At 35.8% G+C, this 23,253-nt stretch overlaps 1 protein-coding gene across 4 annotated transcripts in view; it reads left to right on the top strand.

Annotated features, from left to right (window-relative positions):
• SRBD1 (S1 RNA binding domain 1) overlaps positions 1 to 23,253 on the top strand; it is a 234,458-nt gene that overhangs the window by 38,054 nt on the left and 173,151 nt on the right. For all 4 annotated transcript variants that reach the window (XM_012755996.3, XM_020288584.2, XM_012755969.3 and 1 more), the window contains exons 11-14: positions 1,681 to 1,788; positions 5,782 to 5,939; positions 8,545 to 8,635; positions 9,348 to 9,455. In XM_012755996.3, coding sequence (XP_012611450.1) covers positions 1,681 to 1,788; positions 5,782 to 5,939; positions 8,545 to 8,635; positions 9,348 to 9,455 — 465 coding nt within the window. The remainder of the gene's footprint in view (positions 1 to 1,680; positions 1,789 to 5,781; positions 5,940 to 8,544; positions 8,636 to 9,347; positions 9,456 to 23,253) is intronic.

Here is a 23,253-nt window from a genome sequence, read left to right as displayed (position 1 = left end):
TTTCTTGACATTGAATGCCCCAAAGTAATATTAATAGCAACATGTGTCAGACACCATTATAAGTCACTTACATATATTAACTTAAAACAGCTCAATGAAGTAGGTACTATTATTATTTCCATTTTACAGATGAGGAAATAGTAGCACAGACATGGTAAAGTAAATCTGCCAAGAAAGTGGTAGAGCATAATATGAACCAAGGCAATCTGGGTCAGATCTTAACTTTTAACTAGTGTGTTTGACTGCTACTACTCTTCCTTTTGGGCTCTCTGTATCTTTGTCTTTTACATATTTCTGTTTTTCCATTTGTTGTGCTATATATTTGTTCAAATATTTGTTTCATTGAAAATAGGGCTTGTGTGTAATTTATTTTCTATTCATTTGTACCACTCATTCCTTAAAGTAAAGGTGAAAGTAAGGAGTAGCAGGGATTTGGGTGGAAGGGTACATGTCCTGCCTAAAAACACCTTCATTCAAATTTAAAAACAAAACTATATGTTGCTCAAATAACACCCTTTTAAGGAAGGGATTCAGTTAGTTGCTATTATGTAAGCTTTGTAAGTTACAAAGGTTGTAAATGCTTAAATATTTGTTCACTGAAATTTAGTTCATTTCCTAGCCTGAGATAAGTAAGGGAGATGAGAGTACCCTTAAGATATGTTAATAGTTTAGTAGAAACCATTAATATTTTGTTAATGGTTTCTATTCAAGCTCTATTGAAGGACAAGGACAGAGATGCAGTAAATAGATGCAAACCCAGAATGGGTAGGGCTACATTTGTCCTTTTAGCTTGAGCTTTTCTATTTTTTCCCCATGTCCACTAATAATTAGTTCTGTGGCATTTCACTCCTCAGTATGTATGCAAATGCTGCCTGGTTAGAGCAGTATGGCTTGAACAATAGAGTTAAGTTCTACTTAAAAATGGCAAGAAGCAAGGGTGAAAACATTTTCTCCTTTGCTTAGTCAACTTTAACTCTTGGGAAGAGACAAAGACATGAGAAAAGAAAGATATGGTACTTGTCTTAGCTTGGATTGCTGTTTGTTACTAAATACCATAGAGTGAGTGGTTTAAACTACAGAAATTTATTTTCTCACAGTTCAGAGCCTGGGTAGTCCAAGATCAAGGTGCCATCCATTTAGTTTCTGGTAAGGGCTCTCATCCCAGCTTGCCGAGGGCTGCCTTCTTCCTATGTTCCCACATGGTAGAGAGGGAGAGAGAGCAAGCTCTCTGGTGCCTCTTCTTATAATGATATGAAACCTAATTATCTCCCAGAGGACTCATCTCCAAATACCATCACATTGGGGATTAGGGCTTTAATGTATGAATTTGAGGAGGGACACAATTGAGTCCATAGCAGTGCTATAGTAAATTTTCGATGACTTTCTTATATCTTAAGATTTTGGCCATTATTAATAACAGTTTGGAGACATGTCACAGAAGAGGAAATTTTTTTCCCTTAAGTTTTATGTCTGATTATAGTTTCCAGGTTTTTAAAAATAAAAACTCCAGATGTCATAGTAATAATTTCCAGACACCACAACCTCTCCTCACAGATTATGTTACATTGGCTTCAATAAAGATTTCTTGTCCTTCTCTATTTCACCTCCACCCTTCTAGGAGCCCTTTCATAGTCTCATTATTGTTACATCAGTTTTAATATGGACTTTTCTTTTTTGTAGGTGGAGACCACGTGGTTTTGCAAGGCCAGAGTTAATGAAGATCTTACATAATTCACTGGACGATTCCTTTAAACGCCTTATTTATCCTCTTCTCTGTAGAGAGTTCAGGTATGCATCTTGTCTTGTTTGATTTCGTGTACTGTTTATTATGTATGGTACGAGTCCTGTTATAACATGTAGTAAATATTTGTTGATAGATTAATCAATTCAAAGAATTTAGTCAGAATCACAGAGTTAAATTTAAGCTTTGATTTCAATCTGTCGATGCATTCATATGTATAGATCATAAAACATGGTTCTTAATTACAATATACTTTTCAAATCTTGATCACTTAATGCATACCCCTTCACATCCTACAGTACTAGTCTTACAATTTAACAACCAAGCCAAACAAAAGGTTTTATTGATTAGAGATTCTGCCTAAATATATGTAACCTTAACACATGTACCCCCATAATATGCTAAAATAAAAAATAAATAAATTAAAAAAAAAAAAAAAGAGATTCTGCCTAGAAGCAGCAACTGAGAAATTAATGGAGAAGTTAGTTGGAGGAGGTTTTTAGAGGTAAGAGAGCCAAAAAAGGCATAAAGAAATCAGTGGAGGACATGATAAATTTATTACTATAAAGAGAGAAAGCTAGTATGTTTTTAATTCCAAATAGGAATTGTTTGGATGAAAAATTATCAGCAATGATGCATATTAGCAGATTATTGAGGTGACCATGTAAATGGACTAGTTACTAGATGGACTAAGTAATAAAGATGAAAACTGCAAAAGAATGAGGTGCAGAATTGTTTTCAGGGGAGAAGATGGAAAGAAAAGGAATGTAGGAAGGCAAAACCTCTGTTTCTCACTTTTTTCTAGATGTCTTTGTATCCATTCTTTAGGAACTAGCCATTCCCTCATACATTCTTTTCTATTTATTATATTGATTCTCTCATTCTCACAGATTTCAGCAAGGGCTACCTTGGCAATGTAGATTTCTAGCCATTTCATCAACCTCACTAGAATTTCTAGCAATCTGTGTAATGTTTGTCTGTTTCTCTTTTGCTGTACTTGACCATCAAGTTCAGAGTTGTTCAGAGCAGGGAGCGAGTAGGTATTATTAAAAAAGACACATAGCTGCATTGTTTGATTTCTTTTTATTAAATTCATTCAATCTTTTATTTCATCCCTTTGAGCCTAGATGTGTGCTAAAAATATTGTTCCTTTTGGAATTCTACTTCATTTTAAATTTGTTTGAAGTAATGTTGCTTGCTTTTGAGTGTGAGGGCATGAACTTTAAAAATAAGGAATTCTGATCTTAATGAAGGAAAAAAAGTTATTTAAAATGTTAATTCATTTTTGTATTTCTTAAAAATTTCTTAAAAATTTTATTTTCTCATGTTGCATATAATATCCAGTGGTGCTTTTGACATTTTTGCATATATTTGATTCAAGTAGTTTCATTGCATGTATAATAATTTCATTAAGGTTTAATGTATAATCTTTTTCTGATTTCTATTAACACTGAGCAAGCAAGAGTATTTTCCTTCTCTCTTTCTAAAATGCCTATGGTTAAGAAAATAGAACTTATAGTTTCTAAGTTAGTTTGCAGATTTTGTCTACAGATATATCTCTTGATAGAAATGCTTACCTGAATAGCAGGAACTCCCAGTCGATTTTTTTAAAATAAAAATACTTTATTTCTCTAATTAAAAAGGAATTTTTTGTAATTGTAGAAAAATTGAAAAACTCAGTAAAGTACAAAGGAAAGAAAACATAATTTTACTGCCTGGAGATAACCATTGTTAACCACACTTTTCCCCTTTCATGTGTATATATTAAAAGAGATTGTATAGACTATATTATTTTGTAGGCATTTTATTATTTATTATACTTATAAATTTTTATTTATTTATTATACTATGCATAGCCTAATTTCTTATTCCTGTGACTGTCATGGTCATTCATCCATGTTTTTCACACCTATTTTATACCTATCTCATCAATCCTACATTGTCAGTTACCAAGTGTTACCTATTTTGCCATATTTTATTATATCTTGAATTTTTCCTCTTCTTTATCTCCATGATCTTTTTTTTTTTCTTTTTCTTTTTTGAGACAGAATCTCACTCTGTTGTCCAGGCTAGAGTGCCATGCGTCAGCCTAGCTCACAGCAACCTCAAACTCCTGGGCTCAGGCGATCCTCCTGCCTCAGCCTCTCAAGTAGCTGGGACTCTAGGCATTTGTCACCATGCCCGGCTAATTTTTTATGTATATATTCTAAGTTGTCCAGCTAATTTCTTTCAATTTTTTTAGTAGAGATGGGGTCTCACTCTTGCTCAGGCTGGTTTTGAACTTTTGAGCTCAAACGATCCTCCTGCCTCAGCTTTCCAGAGTGCTGGGATTACAGGTGTGAGCTACCATGCCCGGCCTCATGATTACTATCCTAATTCAGGACATCATTATTTTTTTGTTTGGATTACTGAACTAGGGTTATAGATGATCTTGGTTTTCTGTCTTGCCTTTCCAATACATATTCCACATTGCTATTTTAGAATTCTCATCTCATTATTTTGTGCTTAAAATCCTTTAGATGGTCTTTTTTGTCTCCTGGATAAAATCCATGCTCTTTAGAAGAACATACATGACCCTTTGCAATCTGTTTTTTCTTGCCTCTATGGGTTTATGTCTTGCTATTTCTTTTTACTTTAGCATATTAAATTATTTGCTTTTTTTGTAATGAGCCATTAACCTTTACATATGCTGCTTCCATTATCTGGGGTATCTTCTCCCTGCTTGCCATTTACTGTCCCTACCTTTGTTTGCATAGTGGTATTGCTTTTTCTTCTTGGTTTACCTGAGAAGACATCTCTTCTAGAAAGTTTTCCTAGTTTAGCTATCCCTCCTGTGAGTTCCCATTAGCATGACACTTATCATTGTTTTGGACTTGTCTGTTTATGTTTCTGTTTTTTCCACCAGATAGTATTCTTCAGGGGAGGCATCTTGTCTTTTCAGCTTTGTATCTCTCACACCAATCATTGTGTAAAAGACTAACAACAAATACTTGCCTAATAAAGTTAAAAGATTTAGAAGTACCTGTAATGTTACTTTTCATCTTGTTTCACTCAATGCAGGGAGAATGATAGTGAAATTTTAGAGAAGAGAAAAGCCTTATGAAAATGAATTGAGCCAGAGAAGCAAATAGTAGTTAGCTGTGTGCATCTTCATAATGTAGATCATTCTACATCAACACTGATAACAAAATGTGCTTTGAATAGCTTTTGTAATTTGAATTTTCTTGTGGCCAATGGCATGCATTTTTTTTTTTATCTCTTCTACCAGTAAAGACATACTTTTTATAAATTCTTATGAATTTCAGGAGATAATATATTGAGAACTTCTGTTGAGTAGATGAATAGTATAAAACTTGGTTTTTGAATGACTTTAAGCCCATTATAGACACAGGTTTTTATCCTAGAAAGTCTTAAAATTAGACTTTTAATAACTTCTCTGATAAAACTGGGAAGTTGTTTATATGAGGCATGGTTCTGGACTGGCTGTTAGTATCTGAGATCATGTCTCATTACTGTGAGAATGACAAAGGCATAGATGTGAAGAATAGAGTGGGAAGATGACATAGAGATATTTATAGGTGAAGGTGTAAAACTAAATATTGTTGTAGAGGACTACTTAAATTTGATGATTTGTCATTCTCATTTTCTGTTTCTGTTTTAATCAGTTGATAAACTTTAAGTTGACATCTCGTAGGACATCCAAATCTGTATACTCTTGTCTTTCTCACGCACACACAGATACACATGGGTTTTGTATATAATGAAGAGCAGATACGGAGTATGGGTATTACAAACTCATAAGGTTTGCTTCAGAATTGTTTATGATACCATGTATTATTACTGTGATTAGTGAAAATCAGTAATATGATTTTCATATGACTCAATATGATATTTCAATATAATGTTTTTTCCCTTAAGTTATTTTGCCATAATAAATGTTCCTGTGAGGAATAACTATACAAAACGAATTCTCCGTTTCTGGACAGAAAATTTTGGTGAATGAAAAACTAAGTACTTTTTCTTTTCTTTTATTTCTAAAGAGCTAAACTAACATCAGATGCAGAGAAAGAGTCAGTAATGATGTTTGGACGGAACCTTCGTCAGCTCCTTTTAACAAGCCCTGTTCCAGGACGCACCTTAATGGGAGTGGATCCTGGTTATAAACATGGTTGCAAATTAGCTATAATTTCTCCTACCAGTAAGTTGTCTTTCAGCTTTTCATGTAAGAGTTGTTTGGTTGGTCATAAGTTTCATTTCATACATTTCATGAGGATTTGGAAATAATGTTAATTTTCAAGGCTTAGAAAATGATTTTCTTAAAAACAGGAATATTGGGAACCAGAGAATCAAAATTCATATTTCTGTTATTTGTTGATCAAAACCTTGAACATACGACCATCATTTATATCCTTCCTTGTGTCATAATGGAGGATTAACTAGGCTCAGACTTGAACTCTATTAGCCCTTATCAACTTCTATTTATTGTGATGCATTTATGTATGATGCATTTTAAATACAAAAAGACACTTTTATTGTTTTGTCTCATCAATATTTTTTCTTATTTACTCATATATTTACCTTATCCCTTATCTATTACTGTTTGTTTCTTTCTGTTTTTCTGTGTTTTTCTTTGAGAATTATTTTATTTCTGCCTGAAGAACCCTAGGCTATCATCATCATTATTATTATTATTATTTTCAAGGCAGGGTCTCACTCTGTCGCCCAGGCTACAGTGGGGTGCCATCATCATAGCTCGATACATCTTCAAACTCCTGGGCTCATGTGATCCTCCTGCCTCAGCCTCCCAAGTAGCTGGGACTACAGGCATGTGCCACCACACCCAGCTCATTTTTCTATTTTTCGTAGAGACAGGGTTTCTCACTATGTTACTGAGGCTGTTCTTGAACTCTTGGCCTCAGGTGATTCTCCCACATTGGCCTCCCAAAGAATTAGGATTACAAGAGTGAGTCACTGCACCTGGTCTGTTGCTTAGTTTTACATAAAACTAAGCTTTTCCAGAGCTTTTAGAAGGAGAGTCTGGGTCAGGAAAGGTTTCCTAGCCGTTTATCTTTAGAACTTTCCCTTATATGTTTTCCAAATTATTAAAAAACAAAACAAAACAAAACAAAACAAAAAAAACCCACATAGCTAGAGAGAGAGTCTCATAGTTTCTAGAATCTGCCTGTGTTGCTTTTCTCTCTTTTATCTGGGCTTTTTCCTTTGCTTTTACTATGCTTACTTAGCTCAATTTGGGAGTGATTCCCAGATGTTTCTCCTCAGTGTGGGATTTTTGTCTTGAAAGATGTCTTCTACTAATTGGTTTCAAGAGTTCATAGAGATCAGAGTTTTCCAATTCTTTCTAATTTTTGGTGGGCAATCTTTATGCTGTATCTCTCCCAGTTTCATTTAGTTCTCCAACTGACTGTTGTGATTTCCAGGGAAGTATCTTTTTATGTTTGGGGGATTCTCCTGTTGTCAGGTCCATGAGCTATTCCACTGCTTCTCTCTGGTTCCTCCCACACAGATGCTGATGTGTGGAGGTCTTTTCAGTACATGGTTCCCATCTGCTCTGTTTGTTTTGTTACCATTATTATAGATATAGTCATGGGTTTTTGGTTTTGTTATCGTAATTGTCTTTTTATGCTATTCATTTTTACAATAAATGGGAAGTATATTTTATCAGTGTTTTTCCTGCATCTAATGAGATATCATATGGCTTTTATCCCTCAGTGTGTTACTGTGATGAATTAGATTATTAGATTTTTTAAGAATGTCAAATCACATTCACTTTCCTTAGATTAAACTCAACATGGTCATGAAACTTTCTTCTGGATATGTTGATGGGTCAGTTTTCAGTTATTGTATTGCTTATAGGATAAATTCTTTTTAAAATTTTACATACACACACATATACACATAAACTCATATGTAGCCTCAGTCTGTTTTGGTAATATTTTTTTCTAGGAATATATCCATTTTATCATTTAATCTTATTAACATAAAGTTGTTTATAATAGTCTTCCTGTATTTTTTTAGTCTTGCTCAATCTCTAGTTATATCTTCTTTTCATTTCTAGTATTGGTGTATTTGTATCTTCTGTCTTTTCTTTTTCTTGATAAGTATTGCTAAAAGTATGTATTTTTCCTATAAGTGCTTTTTAACTTTAAACTTTGTTGATCTTTCCATTGTATTTTTTTCTTATTTTGTTAATTTCTGCTTTTATCATTGCCTATCTTTTGCTTTCTTTGGGATTATTCTGTTCTTTTCCTAACTTCCTAAATTGGTCTCTTAGCTCATTATTTCTAGTCTTTAGATGGTTACCCTCACATTTTAAAAAATATTTTTACTTAAAAATAAAATATTTTGTATGTAATGCAATACAGAAAAGCTTATAATTCTTAAATATGCAGCTCAAAGAATTACACAAGATAAATAAATTTAAACCAAAAAGAAGAAATAGAATAAGACAGTAGTGTCTGATGTATAGTAAGTATTCAGTAAATATTTGCGTTTACTATTATTAATGTTAGGTGTTAACTGAAAACCATTTCTCTTTTAGGTATCATGGCATATTATCCAGTTAATAATGGTTTTGTGTAGTCATATAGAATCCTTGAGACTTTGTAAGTAATAATATTTCAGTGTGCTTAGGGACAGTCTTATTTAGAGAATATGAAGGATTCAGACAGCATTTTAAAAGACAAGCCAGTCTCCTTTTCTGTTACAGCTTGCTTAATCAAATTATTGGTGTGATACATTTTGTAATTTTTTACAAAATGATTTATGCTTTTCATTTTTTAAAGGTCAGATACTTCATACCGATGTGGTTTACTTGCATTGTGGACAAGGCTTCCGAGAGGCAGAGAAAATAAAGAGGCTTTTGCTGAATTTCAAGTATGAAAATAAGTAATCTTTTGAGTATTTCAATGGGCTCATCCAGAGATATCTTTGAAGCCCCTAATTTGGAGGGAGGGATTAAGGGAAGTACCTTGGTGAGAGAGAAGGAACCATGTAAAACAGTGCTGGGGCAGATTGCCAGAGAATTCTACTGTGGAGACTCTGGAGGAATTCTCCTGTCTACCCCTTCGTAAATAAAGGTGGTAATATGGGCAAATGTGAGAATTTCATTCTTCTGTTTGGGTTCCCTCTTTCCCTCCCTCTATCTTTTCTCCCTTCCATCTTCCTTCTTTTCTTCCCTTCCCTTCCTTCTCTTCCTTATGGATCTGAAGAAAGAATGTAGTAGTAGTTAAAAGCTTCAGAAATTGACAATATATAATTCAGTCATAATGTCTTTATTATGGCTTAGCAAGCTCCAGAGTTTACTTATGTCTAATTTTGGTTCCTTCTAGATGGGAATAAAGCTGACTATTTTTGAGACAGTATGACAGTAAAATATTTCTCCACTGCCTCCTATACCTAATGCAGGGACAGTATCTTTTATTTTACCTAAGTCTGTGTTTGCCTTTTCCAACAATGGACAGGTTTCATGGATATATGAGAGAATAAGAACATCATATAATAGTATTTGTGCGTTCTGTACATTTTCTCTGATTGATTTCAAAGCATGCCTTGAAATTCAGTTTCTCATTCTTTTTCTCCTTTGAAGCTGCAGCACAGTGGTGATTGGAAATGGAACTGCTTGCAGGGAAACAGAAGCTTACTTTGCTGACCTGATAATGAAAAATTACTTTGCACCACTGGATGTTGTTTACTGGTAAGGATGTTAGGTATGTTTGTTTTTCTGGAAAAGCATGGGAACTTCTAAAGTTCCTTTTTTGATGAATTCCCCCTTCTCTTTCTAAAATATACATTTTGTTTGCCCCCTAAACCACCTCTTGCTGTTTATAAGAGCTTTTCAGGATAATGTAAAGTGTCTGACTCTTAGAGAAATTTGAGATAGGAATGATTAGAGCAGGGTAGTGTCCTGAAACCTCTTACAAAAGCGGCACATGAGGGCTCACTTTGTTTCATGAGATCTTACAGGCTATACATTGTGTGAGAGCTCTAGTTAATTATCGAATAATAAGTAGGATGATGTTCCAGGCAAGCAAATATATATAGACTGTTGATAACTTAGCCTTCTTTTCCCTAAGTTTTGAAACCTAGGAATCATTGCCCTTCAAACTGAGAGCCAAGGTAGGTATTATGAATTAAAAAATATTTCTTATACTTTTCTCATTTGTCCCTTGGTCATAAGCTTTCATTTCATATAGGTGTACATATAACTTCTGAATAGATAGCTTGGGATTAGAATGACCCAATTTCTCTAGTTTTGTACCTGCATCTGTAGTAGTTGTGCTTTCATTCACCATTGTTTCCCCACTTTCTCTTTGGCCTTCAAATAGCCAAGTCTGCCATTTCTAAACTACCGTAGAATATTAAGTTCTAAAGGGTTTGATTTTAGGAGAGAGGATAGTTACAATGGCTGATTTTTAGGGGAGAGTGCTCAAGAGCCATCTCCAACTGCTAGAGAGAAACTAAGTGTAGTCAACTACTGAATAGGAGACTGACAGGATCAACAAAACAAATTAAAAAGTAAAATCCAACACAGGAAGATATCTAGGATTTGTTTAGGTAGGCCAAAAGGGAAGGGCCAGGTGTTTAGTGTAGTATTCTGTATGCCAGGAGTATAATCAAAATAAGTCAGGAAAACAAACCCAGGCTAACCAAAGGGGATTAGGAAAAGGTTAGGGACAAGGAGGAGGTTGCAAAGTTTGCTTCCGCTTTTTTCCCTCTCCTCCTTCTTGTTATTCAAGTTGGCTTGAGAAATACTGTGTATCTTCCCTATTTTGGGAACTGCAAACATGGACCTAGTCCTTTTGAGAATCTAATATAAGCACCTGACATAGCTGATTCGGTTTATTTCAGGCAACTTCTTTGATTTCTTTTTAGCTGGTTCACATTAATTTGATGTAAATATTTTGAGTACATTTGTAGTGATTATAAATACAACTCTCTAATCATAAAAAATAAGTAGTAAGGACATCTTGGATTTCATCTGAATTTGCTTAAGGAATATCCCTTTAATGAAATTTTAGCAGTGTATAGTATTAAAAAGGACGAACTATGGAGTCAGACAAATCTGGGTCCCTCTTTTGTTTTCATCAAGTTTAGAAGTTATGCAAGTCTAGAAGAGTTATTTAATCTCTGTTAACTTCACTTTCATCTTTAAAATGGAGAAAAGAATACCTATCTCATAGGATTTTTAGGAATTTTATGTTATGAAATAATATATGTTAAGATACAACACTAAATGCTCTAATAAATGGTATGGTGTTTGTGTTTATGAATGTTTGTGTTTACTTATGTACATATTTTATCATAAATAAGATACATATTATTTAAAATTGTTATTATGAAATCAGAGGCAGTTTTCCTAGACAAATTAATAAACCTACATAAAGTTCATTTTTTACCTTTATGTAATAGGGATAATAATAATATATATCACTCTGGGATAATAAAAATATATCACTAGTGTAAAATAATAGAATCTATGTATATCATGTAGTACCCTTAGATATTCAGTTTTATTATTGGGTATAAATAAGGTGCCATTTTTGTTAAGCTTTATGATAGATGCTATGGTATAATGAAAATTGGTGAGCTCTGGAGACAGACCTGGGTTCAGAGCCTGCCACCTACCTACTACCTCTGTGATTAACCATAAAGTTTTTACCCTCATTTAGCTTTAGCTTTCAAGTATAGGAATAATACTTATCTATTAGCATCATTGATCACTGAAGATTTGAAATACAATGTGTTATGTGTCTTCTATTTTTAAAGTTATTTGTAATACATATTTTAAATATGGGCTAATCTTTGAGATAATGTACCTCTTAACTGGATCTCCTATTAGACATAACTTAGTGCTTGGGGGAGGGAATCTGGTTATTTTGTCTTAAAGTTGTGATATTGATAATACTTTCAAAATAAGTTGCAGTTGTCCAAGAAAATACTATTGCTTTTTAATTTTTCCACTCCAACCTTTCCTCTTCTAAGTATTTTTTCACTTCTGAGATGAAGCATTGGCAAAACCATTCATAAACAAGATGACTATCACATGCCTTCTGGTTATGTTGCCAGAACATGGACAGATAAGTTTTGTTTTTGTTTTTGAGAACATGTGGCTTCTTTGCCCAGTACACAATGCCTGGCTTTATCATATGCCCTGCAGCATTGCCATGTAGTACCAAAGTTAGTCTGTCCTTCTAAATTTTATTCTCTGGTTCCTCCTTTGCACTTTTATGAATGTAGTTTCTATTGGGCACCCTCTTCCAGAAGAGCGAGGTTTCATCGCAATTAAAGACTGCTTTGGATGGTATCCTTTGTGCTGTAATAATGTGGGATTTTTGATCTGTCTATATGATGAATTATAGTAGTGATTTCCTACAGTTGAATCACCTTTGGAGTTCTGTTTTGAACTCCACTTTGCCATAGTGTTTTATTATTTTAATGTACTTTTAGAATCTGTTTGCTAATATTCTATTATGTGCTTTTAAAGTCCTTAAATAGTGCAAATATCTAATCAGAATTTATAGTGAGTACTTTAGGAATATCAGCTGTTTGATTTCATTTTGTTATCATTTTACCAGTTCAAAGTGCCTGTTTGAAGAAACCATGTTTTCTCATCTAACACTTTGAAGTTACATTGAAGTTGAAGTCTTCTGGCTTTCTCTAGCAGTCATTTTTAGTACTTCCTGAACAGATAATCTGATACACATTTGTATAATCTTGTCAGCCACTCATCCTGAAAAACCTTTCCAAGGCATATCCACCAACATATTCCTCTTACCTGTTCCTTACAATACATATTGCCTTGACATGCTGCTGTAGGTTAACACACACCTTGATTTATATCCTAATTCATAAACTCCATGTGACCTGACCCATTCATCTCCCTTTCTCTCATCTGTTTTTCTCCCTACCCTTAAAGTACCTTACAAACTCTGATATTTATATATAGTATGGAGGAAGTCATCTAAAGCTTCAAATACTAATTACCAAAGGTGAAAAAAACCCTGGAATTAGAGGAGGATCAAGATGGCGGACGAGAAACACCACCAGAAAGAGTGTCTCTGCAGAAAAGACAGATTCTAGCAGAAATTAGAAAAAAGAAGCAAGAAGGCGAGCATACAGCAGACGAGGGCCGGAAGGAGGGGTATCTGAGACCCTGGGAGACTCCACGGGAGGAGGCTGTGGAGGAGAACTGGAAGCTGAGACTGCGGGAGCAGCCCGGAGACCAGCGGGAAGGGTAGGTGGATAAATCACCTTTCCCTTCCCCTGCATTTGGGACTGCTGGTGGGCCTCCCAGCGGGTGGAGAGACCTGCGGACACCAGCCCAGAGACGGCCGCCATCAGCTAGCGGTGAGCCTGTAGCGGACACGGCACCAGACTCCCAAATCCCTCGGGGCACCTCCGTGTGCACAGACCCGAGCCGCGCGGCAGGTGCCATATTGCCTCCTTCTCCCCTCCACCGACCCTACCTGTGGCTGCCCAGAGAGACAATACAGCCACCAGCCGGAGGCACCTCCAGGGAACGGGACCTTCCCTTTTGGGACCCTACAGCTGACTCAGGGGAACTCAGACTGTGAGCTCCCTACCCGCCAGCCCTCCCAGGTGCTGCTGGCACGGTGTTCCCAGGAGAACAGTGCCGACTCAGAGGCTGAGAGACACAGACACAGCTTGGGCTCCCTGTGGGTGAATTGGGACCAGAACTCCTCTCCCTGGTGGGGATACAGTTTGAACTCTGGGACCCAGAGGTCAGACCTGCAGACCAGATCCCGTGCACTGAGGTCTAGCATTCCCTGGGGCACAGAAGGGATATTTGTGAACAGCCAGCTGAGGTGTGTGTGCCTCCAGGGGCAGATCAGCGTCTTAGAGGGCAACCCTCCCACCAAAGGGAGGCCTTGCGCCCAGCCCAGGCAGCGTTTCTGCGCAGGGAACCTCCCTGCCGGCATCACAATCCGGGGAGGCCGGGTGGCGTGCGGTCTGGCCTGCTGGCAGAGGCCCAGGAGTAGCTGCGGAGTTGGGGAGGGTGGAAAGAAGCGAGGCCCGCTCCAGACTGGGTCTCAGACAGCCCCACCCCCACAAGCAGACTTTCTGGCTGAGCAGGACCATTCCAGCCCCGCCCTGACAGCTTTTCCTGGAAGCAGAGAACAGAACTTTGACCCCTGCTAACTGCCTGAGGGCAGGCTTACCCAACCCAGCTCTGCCCAGATCAACAGCTGATAACAGGACACAAAATCAACAGCATAGCCTGTTCCTCCAAGCAAACACCACCTACTGACAGGGACGGCATCTTGCACAGCCTTTCCACGGCACCCACTGACTCAATATACAGGGAGTGGTCCAATCTCACCCACAGACACCACCTAACGCCTCAGAAACTAAACAAGGTGTGTGAATACCCAAACAATAACCTAAAAGAAAGAAACAACAACTGATCGACATGGGAAGAAATCAGCAAAAGAACTCAAAAAATATGAAGAACCAAACGGAAAACACACCCCTAAAGAGGAGCACCAGCCCCCTAGAAACGGACACCAACTCAAATCAGGCAACCAAAATGACAGAAGAGGAATTTCGTATGTGGATCATAAGAACACTCACCGAGCTGAAACAACAACTCAATAACCAACACAAAGAAACCACAAAAAGCCTCCAGGATCTGGAAAAAGAAATGGACACAATGAAGAAAAGTTTAACCGAACTTCTGGAAATGAAGAATCAATTCAGGGAACTACAAAATACAGTGGAAAGTCTCAAGAACAGGGTAGATCAAACAGAAGAAAGAATCTCAGAGCTGGAAGATAACACCCTCCAACTAAATAAAACCATCACAGAGATAGAACAGAGAAACAAGAGAAAAGAGCAAAGCCTACAAGAGATGTGGGATTATGTGAAGAAACCTAATGTGAGGGTCATAGGGTTACCAGAAGGGGAAGAGGACAACACCCAAGGGTTGGACAAGCTATTTGAAGATAAAATAGAGGAAAATTTCCCAAGCCTTGCTCAAAATCTCGATATACAAGTTCAAGAAGCTCAGAGGACCCCTGGGAGATTCAATGCAAACAGGAAGACGTCACGACATGCAGTCATCAGACTGACCAAAATATCAACTACAGAGGCCCTTCTAAGAGCTGTAAGACAAAAGAAGCAAGTGACATACAAGGGAAAGCCAATTCGAATAACACCAGATTTCTCTAATGAGACTTTACAAGCAAGGAGAGACTGAGGCCCCATTCTCACTCTTCTGAAACAAAACAATGCCCACCCTAGAATCTTTTTCCCTGCAAAACTAAGCTTCATATATGAAGGAGAAATAAAGACATTCTCAGACAAGCAAAGTCTCAGAGAATTCACCAAGACAAGACCAGCCCTACAAGAAGTACTCAAAACAGTGTTACGCACAGAAAACCATAATAAAAACTCACGAATATAAAAACAACCAAAACCCAAAGATTAAAGGCCAGATAGTACAATGGCTCAAGAGAGAAATCAAAGCAACAACATCCAACCCAACAGAATGAACAGTAATCTACCTTACCTATCAGTTCTCTCAATAAATGTGAATGGCTTAAACTCTCCACTCAAGAGACATAGGCTAGCTGAATGGATAAGAAAATACAGGCCAAGTCTATGCTGTCTTCAGGAAACACATCTAACCTGCAACGATGCATATAGACTAAAAGTAAAAGGGTGGAGATCAGTATTCCAAGCAAGTGGAAGCCAAAAGAAGGCTGGCGTGGCAGTTCTAATTTCAGACGATTTAGTTTTTAAACCAACAAAAGTAGTGAAAGACAAAGAGGGTCATTATATAATGGTGAAGGGCACAGTTCAACAAGAAGAGATAACAATTTTAAATATATATGCACCCAACTTAGGTGCACCCAGATTCATAAAGCAAACTTTACTGGACCTAAGCAAAAGGATTAATAGCAACTCCATAATCACCGGAGATTTCAACACCCCACTGACGGCACAAGACAGATCCTCCAAACAGAAAATTAATAAAGAAATAAGGGACTTAAACAAAACTCTAGAACAATTGAGTCTGACTGACATTTACAGAACATTCTACCCAAAATCCACTGACTATATGTTCTTCTCATCAGCTCACGGGACATCTCTAAGATTGACCATATCCTAGGACACAAAGTAAACCTCAAGAAATTAAAAAAAATAGAAATCATACCATGTATCTTCTCAGATCACAGTGGAATAAAAGTAAAAATCAACCATAACAGAAACTCACATTTCTACACAAAAACGTGGAAATTAAACAACCTTCTACTAAATGATTACTTCATAAACGAAGAAATCAAGATGGAAATAAAAAAATTCTATACTCCTACACTGCTGGTGGGACTGCAAATTAGTTCAACCTCTGTGGAAAGCAATATGGAGATACCTTAAAGCGATACAAGTGATTCTACCATTTGATCCAGCAATCCCATTGCTGGGCATCTATCCAAACGATCCAATGACACTCTACAAAAAAGACACCTGCACTCGAATGTTTATAGCAGCACAATTCATAATTTCAAGGCTGTGGAAACAGCCCAAGTGCCCATCAATCTAAGAATGGATTAATAAAATGTGGTATATGTATACCATGGAGTACTATTCAGCTCTAAGAAACAATGGTGACATAGCACATCTTATACTTTCCTGGTTAGAGCTGGAACCCATACTATTAAGTGAAGTTTTCCAAGAATGGAAAAACAAGCACCACATATACTAACCAGCAAATTGGTATTAACTGAACAGCACCTAAGTGGTCACATAGGTACTACAGTAATAGGGTATTGGGCAAGGGGGAGGGGGGGTATATACATATATAATGAGTGAGATGTGCACCATCTGGGAGATGGTCATGCTGGAGACTCAGACTTGTGGGGGGAGGGGGGGAAATGGGCATTTATTGAAACCTTAAAATCTGTACCCCCATAATATGCCGAAAAAAAAAAAAAAAAAAAAGAATTACAAGCCAACAGCCTCTCATTAAAAAAAAAAAAAAAAAGGCCGGGCGCGGTGGCTCACGCCTGTAATCCTAGCACTCTGGGAGGCCGAGGCGGGCGGATTGCTCAAGGTCAGGAGTTCAAAACCAGCCTGAGCGAGACCCCGTCTCTACCATAAAAATAGAAAGAAATTAATTGGCCAACTAATATATATAATATAAAAAATCAGCCGGGCATGGTGGCTCGTGCCTGTAGTCCCAGCTACTCGGGAGGCTGAGGCAGCAGGATCACTTGAGCCCAGGAGTTTGAGGTTGCTGTGAGCTAGGCTGACGCCACGGCACTCACTCTAGCCTAGGCAAGAAAGCGAGACTCTGTCTCAAAAAAAAAAAAAAAAAAAAAAAAAAAAAAGGTGAAAAAAACCCTGGAATTAAATTGTACAATGTAACTATGCTAAGGCTCAGTTAGCCACATACATTTAAAGTTCAAAGTATTTGTGAAAAATTTTATATTATTATATAGGTCATTTGTTTAAAGTATATGCTAGAATGATTTGTAATTTTCAATACTCTGGCAAATAGTAGACACTCATCCTATTTTTTGAATATCTGAATATTTGTTTCTATTCATGTTGAATTCCCAAGCTGGATTAGTTCTTATCATTTACCCCCCCTTTTTGGTATAAAATCGTGTTTTCTTTTGTGTAATCATGGTAAAATTTATTGAAATGTAGAAATGGATTAGCTCCATAAAGGACTCTTATGTGTCTATCTATATGTTATATATCCAGATTTCTCCTTCATTGAACCCTTAAATCAGGAGACCACGTTTTGTTTATCTCTAACCCCTTCACATGAAAGCCGTTGCTTATAGGTCTATCATGATAAGTATTTATTAACTTGAATTCTTAAATATTAAGCACAAAATTAAGACTATTGGCCAGAATTACTATATGCAAAAATTATGGAAAATTTCCCCTCTGCTTAATATTTGGTATATCTATGGCATACTATTTTCTCTATTTTTTTTTATTGACACAGAAATTTGCAATTGCAGGTTATAGACTTTTGCCAAAAATAAATGATGATTTTGGAAATTAAAAATATTACATGGTTAGAGTTGTATATTTAATGAACTATTAAAGAACTAAAAGTAGTCTTCGAATATTTGTTGTCTTATATTTCAAATTCTGACAAAATTTATGTTAAACATTGCTAAAAATGACCACATCGTGTGCATTTTGTAGCATCACATATACATGAGGCCACTTAAAACCTGGGAGTAGAAAATAGAAAAGAACATTTTGTACTGTTATTTCAGACCTTGTGCTTAATGTTTCTGCTTTGAAAATTGTAATATACAAATGAATTTGAACAGGCAAATATAGAGAGAATGAGAAAAGAAATTAATCTTGCTTTCTAATGACAACTTTCATTGGGACAGTGAAAGAATTAGAAAATGAAATGAACTGAGAGGGTTTGGGATGTGATGAAAGAATGAAAGAAGGGAAGGAGTGCTAAAGTGGAGAGCTGGGGACATGGTTCTGGAGGCTGTATGTATGTAATCAAAGGGCCTGATAAATGGCTAGATCATACTAGGATAAAAGGTGTGGTGCTGCACATCTGTGAAATATACATTGAAACTCATTCTTTTTCATTCCAGTGGGATACCAACCACTTAATAGAAGGAAAATATAATTTAAGGAATCATAGCTTTGTTGATGTACCTTCCAGAGTTTCTAACTTAATTGCAGGGAATAGCTTGAGCCTTTGAACGGTTAAATTAGTGAAAAATACCTGATAGTGAAGCTAATGAAAATCTTTTGCTTTAAAATTTAAAAAAAAACACAAAACTTTTTTCTTTGAAGATACTAATATGTTATAGATTAATTGGAAAATACAGATATGTGATAGGACTTTCTATTACCTAAATTATTTATATCTTAGAGTATATTTCCAGATTTTTCTTATATGTATATATTATAAAAACGAGCTTACACTATACATTTACATCCTTTTGGTCACTTAATATATTATCAGCTTTCCATGCCAGTAAACATACTTCACAACATCATTTAAAAATTACTACAGGTACACTGTTATATGATCATATTGTATTTTAGTTATTCCTTGACAGCTGGATTTTTCTAATCATCACTATTATAAACAAAGCTAAAGTGAATGTCGTTGTGCTTAAATCTTCATACATACCTTTCTTCAGAATACATTCTACAAAGTGGAGTACAGGTTTAAAGAGGCATGTTACCACTGCTCACAAACTGAAAATTGCTGGAATACCAAACCCAATCTGTTACTTACTATCCTCCATTTCTGCTGCTTCTGAGTGTGTTGGCTAATTTGGGATTCTGTTATTTAAAAAGGTTATGTCACTAATATATATAAAAGTCCATATGGAAAGGGAAGAAAAAAAGGCATTTTTTTTTGTGGAATATTTCAAAATGTAACAGAGACGGCCGGGCGCTGTGGCTCACGCCTGTAATCCTAGCTCTTGGGAGGCCGAGGCGGGCGGATTGCTCAAGGTCAGGAGTTCAAAACCAGCCTGAGCAAGAGCGAGACCCCGTCTCTACTATAAAAGAAAGAAATTAATTGGCCAACTGATATATATATATAAAATTAGCCGGGCATAGTGGCGCATGCCTGTAGTCCCAGCTACTCGGGAGGCTGAGGCAGAAGGATCACTCTAGCCCAGGAGTTTGAGGTTTCTGTGAGCTAGGCTGACGCCACGGCACTCACTCTAGCCTGGACAACAAAGCGAGACTCTGTCTCAAAAAAAAAAAAAGAAAAAAAAAATGTAACAGAGACTATATAACCTGTATACAATTCAAAGAAGAATAAAATGAGCATTTTCATTCCCAGCTCTTAGGCTCTCTAGGAGTTTTTTCCTTCGATTGACTCTTTCTCTGCACTCCTCCCGTTATCCCGAATAACGACTATCTTCAATTTTGTGTGAATTATTGCTATTGCTTGTTTAAGAAAATTAAATTTAAAGCTGTACAGTTTTAGTGTTTTTGAAATACAATGCCATGTTTTCTTCCGGAAGGACTGTGCCAGTTTATATTCCTACATGCAATGTCTCTACTTCCATTACTCTGTGACCTTGGGTATTAACACTGTGCCTGTTTGGTCTGCCATTTTTTTCTAATCCCCTATTTATTGTCATATGGTCTATCATTTTGGTTTTAATTTGCATAGACTGTCTTGAGTTGAAATCCCAGAAGCACTGTTTATTAACTAATTATGTGACCTTGGACAAGTTACTTAAACTCTCTAATATTATAGTTTCTTCATCCATAACATGGAATAACAATAGTATCTATCTTATAGGGTTGTTGTGAAGGTTAAGGGGCACATACTTGTTATTATTATTAATGAGGTCAAATATATTTTTATATGTTCATCGACCATTTGTGGGTTTTTTTGGGGGGGTGGCTTGTTCATTTTCTGTGTTCATTTTTTTAATTGGGGATTTGCATCTCATTTATTCATTGATTGATTGATTGATTGAGACAGAGTCTCACTCTGTTGCCCAGGTTAGAGTGCCGTGGCAGCCTAGCTCACAGCAACCTCAAACTCCTGGGCTCATTCGATCCTCCTGCCTCAGCCTCCCAAGTAGCTGGGACTACAGGCATGCGCCACCATGCCCAGCTAATTTTTTCTATATATGTTTTTAGCTGTCTAGTTAACTTCTTTCTATTTTTGGTAGAGACAGGGTCTTGCTCTTGCTGAGGCTGGTCTCGAACTCCTGAGCTCAAATGATCCACTGGACTCAGCCTCCCAGAGTGCTAGGATTACAGGCAGGAGCCACCACACCCAGCCATCTTATTTATAATGATATGTAAATGTCATTCTATATTAATCTGTTATAAATTTTGTATTGATCTGTATTTCATAATTTTTGCCAGTTTTAGAAATCATTTTCACCATTTTGTGTTTATAATCAAGCTTTATTTCACACAGAATTTTAAATTGTATTTTCTTGGATTTATGCCTTTTTGTTTATGGATTTTAAGTTTTATATTTTCCTTGTTTGAGTTTAGGATATTAAAAAGTATTATATAAGTTTTTGGAGAAAATGTGAACCTGTCATATGTCAAGAAATATCAAGTTTTAGTTTTTTAAATGCAAACCTCTCTCAAATTTTTATTTCCCTAACTTTTCTTTAAGTCTTCTGACTTTTCTTTGTGAAGCCACAAAACCTCATTATTCTCTCACTTTCTATGGTTGCCTTGAAGTTTTATTCTCTAAAAGAAACCAAAAATTAACTAGAGAACCTGAATCAGCTTAGATAACAGAAATAGAGTCTAGAAAGCTGTTAAATATACCTGAGAGTAGTTTTGAAGAAAAGAATGGATGCTGAATTTTCTCCTTCTTTCTTAAGATCTTTATTCACTCAGCTGTGGTATTTTATACAGCAGAGCCACCTGATTTCATCCCTTCCTTTTCCTCCTCTCCTTTCTTCCCCTCCCCCTTCCCTTCCTCCTTCCTCTTTCTGCTCCTTCCTCTCTTCCTCCATATTCTAGTCATCTCTTGTTGTTTGACAACTGGGTTATTCCCAATCTCTGATGCATCTTTAGTTCTAAAACTAGTGGTACAGACTTGTAGACAGTAATTTCATTATTTATTTTCAGACATATTTAGTATGGTGTTTGTAATGAGCCAGGGAGAAAAAAAAGGTCTGTTTTTAAATTTACCACTGATGATTCAATTTTAAAAGAATATTATTTAATAATATGTTGATAAGAAAATGAAATACTATATTAAACTGTTCTTTTTGCCATTAAGTAGCATTGTATACTGCTTAATTACACTCATAATTTATTGGAATTGTTAAATCTATAGGGTGATATCTTTTAGTTCTTCCAAATTTCAGCCATTTCTCTTTAAATATTGCCTCTGTTAAATTCTCTGTTCTCCCTCAGAGATTCTAACTGTATGTATATTTAGTCTTCTCACTCTATCCTCCATGCCTTTTAACCTCCCTCTTTTCATTTTCCATCTCTTGTCTGTCTGGGCTGCTTTGTGGTTGATTTCTTCAGGTCTTTTCTCCAGTTCATTAGTTTTTTCTCTAGCTATTACACCCATACATTGAATTTTTAATTTCAGTTATTATGTCTTTTACTTCTAGAAGTTCTATTTATTAGTTTTTTTTAGTTTTATTGAGAGATAATTGACATATAATAAATTGCATATACTTAAAATCTACAATTTCATGAGTTTTGACATATTCATAGTACCATGAAGCTATAACCACAATCAAGATAATGAACATATTTATTACTCCCCTAATTTCCTTGTGTTCTATTTTAATATACCTTTCCTTCCCTGCCTCCTTCCTCTAGGCAACCTCTGATTTGCTTTTTATAGTTACAGATTAGTTTGCATTTTCTAGATTTATATATAATGGAATCATACAGCATGTAATCTTTTGTTGGCTTCTTTCACTCAGTTTAATTATTTTGAGATTCATCCATGTTACAGAAACCAGCAGGTTTTTTTGTTTTTTTGTTTGTTTGTTTTTAACTATTGAGTGGTATTCCATTGTATGGCTATATCACAATTAGTTTATTCATTCACCTGTTGATGGACATTTGGGTTGTTGCTAGTTTTTGGCAGTTACAAATAAAGCAGCATGAGCATTCTCGTTCAAGTCTTTGTGTGGACATATGTTTTCATTTCTCTTAGGTAACTAGCTGTGGAAAGGTGGTATTGTATGGTAGGTATATGTTTAACTTAAGAAACTGTCAAACTGTTTTCCAAAGTGATTGTATCATTTTATATCCCTGTCAGCAGTGTATCAGAGTTCCAGTTTCTCCATATCTTCAATGGAATTATAAAATTATGGTAAATACTTGTTATGGTCAGTCTTTTAAATATAGATATTCTAGTGGGTGTGTAGTGATATCTCGTTGTGGTTGTAATCTGCATTTTCTTAATGACTAATAATGTTGAGCATCTTCACCTGCTTATTTGCCATCCATATATCTTCTTTGGTGAAGTATCTGTTCAAATCTTCCCATTTAAAAAAACTCAGTTGTTTTCCTTCTTGTTATTGAATAAGAGTATTTTTTACCTATTCTAAATTCAAGTCCTCTGTCAGATATATGTTTTATAAACTTTTTTCCCCAGTCTGTGGCTTTCTACTTTTTTAAAACATAGGATCATTTGAATAGCAAAAATTTTAATTTTGAGGAAGTTCAATTTATCAATTTGGCATACTTTTTGCTTTTTGTTTCCTATTTAAGAAATGTTTGGCAAAACCAAGATCACTATGATTGTCTTGTGTTTTGTTCTATAAGTTTTATAGTTTTAACTCTTTCATTTAGGTTTATAGTTTAATTTTGGGGAAATTGACATCCATCCATTTAATTTCAGTTATATTTTTAATTTCTAGAAGTTCTGTTTTGTTCAGATCTACTTGATTATTCTTAGAGTTTTTTTTTGTTGTTCCTAAATGTATTTTCAAGCCTTTTATTTCCTTTACCATATTAAGTGTTATATTTTAGTCTGTGTGATAATTCTAGTATCTAAAATC

The sequence above is a fragment of the Microcebus murinus genome, chromosome 3 (assembly GCF_040939455.1).
Source record: "Microcebus murinus isolate Inina chromosome 3, M.murinus_Inina_mat1.0, whole genome shotgun sequence".
Lineage (NCBI taxonomy): Eukaryota > Metazoa > Chordata > Mammalia > Primates > Cheirogaleidae > Microcebus > Microcebus murinus.
The sequence above is the reverse complement of the archived record's forward strand: the minus strand, read 5'-3'. Positions and strand labels throughout refer to the sequence as shown.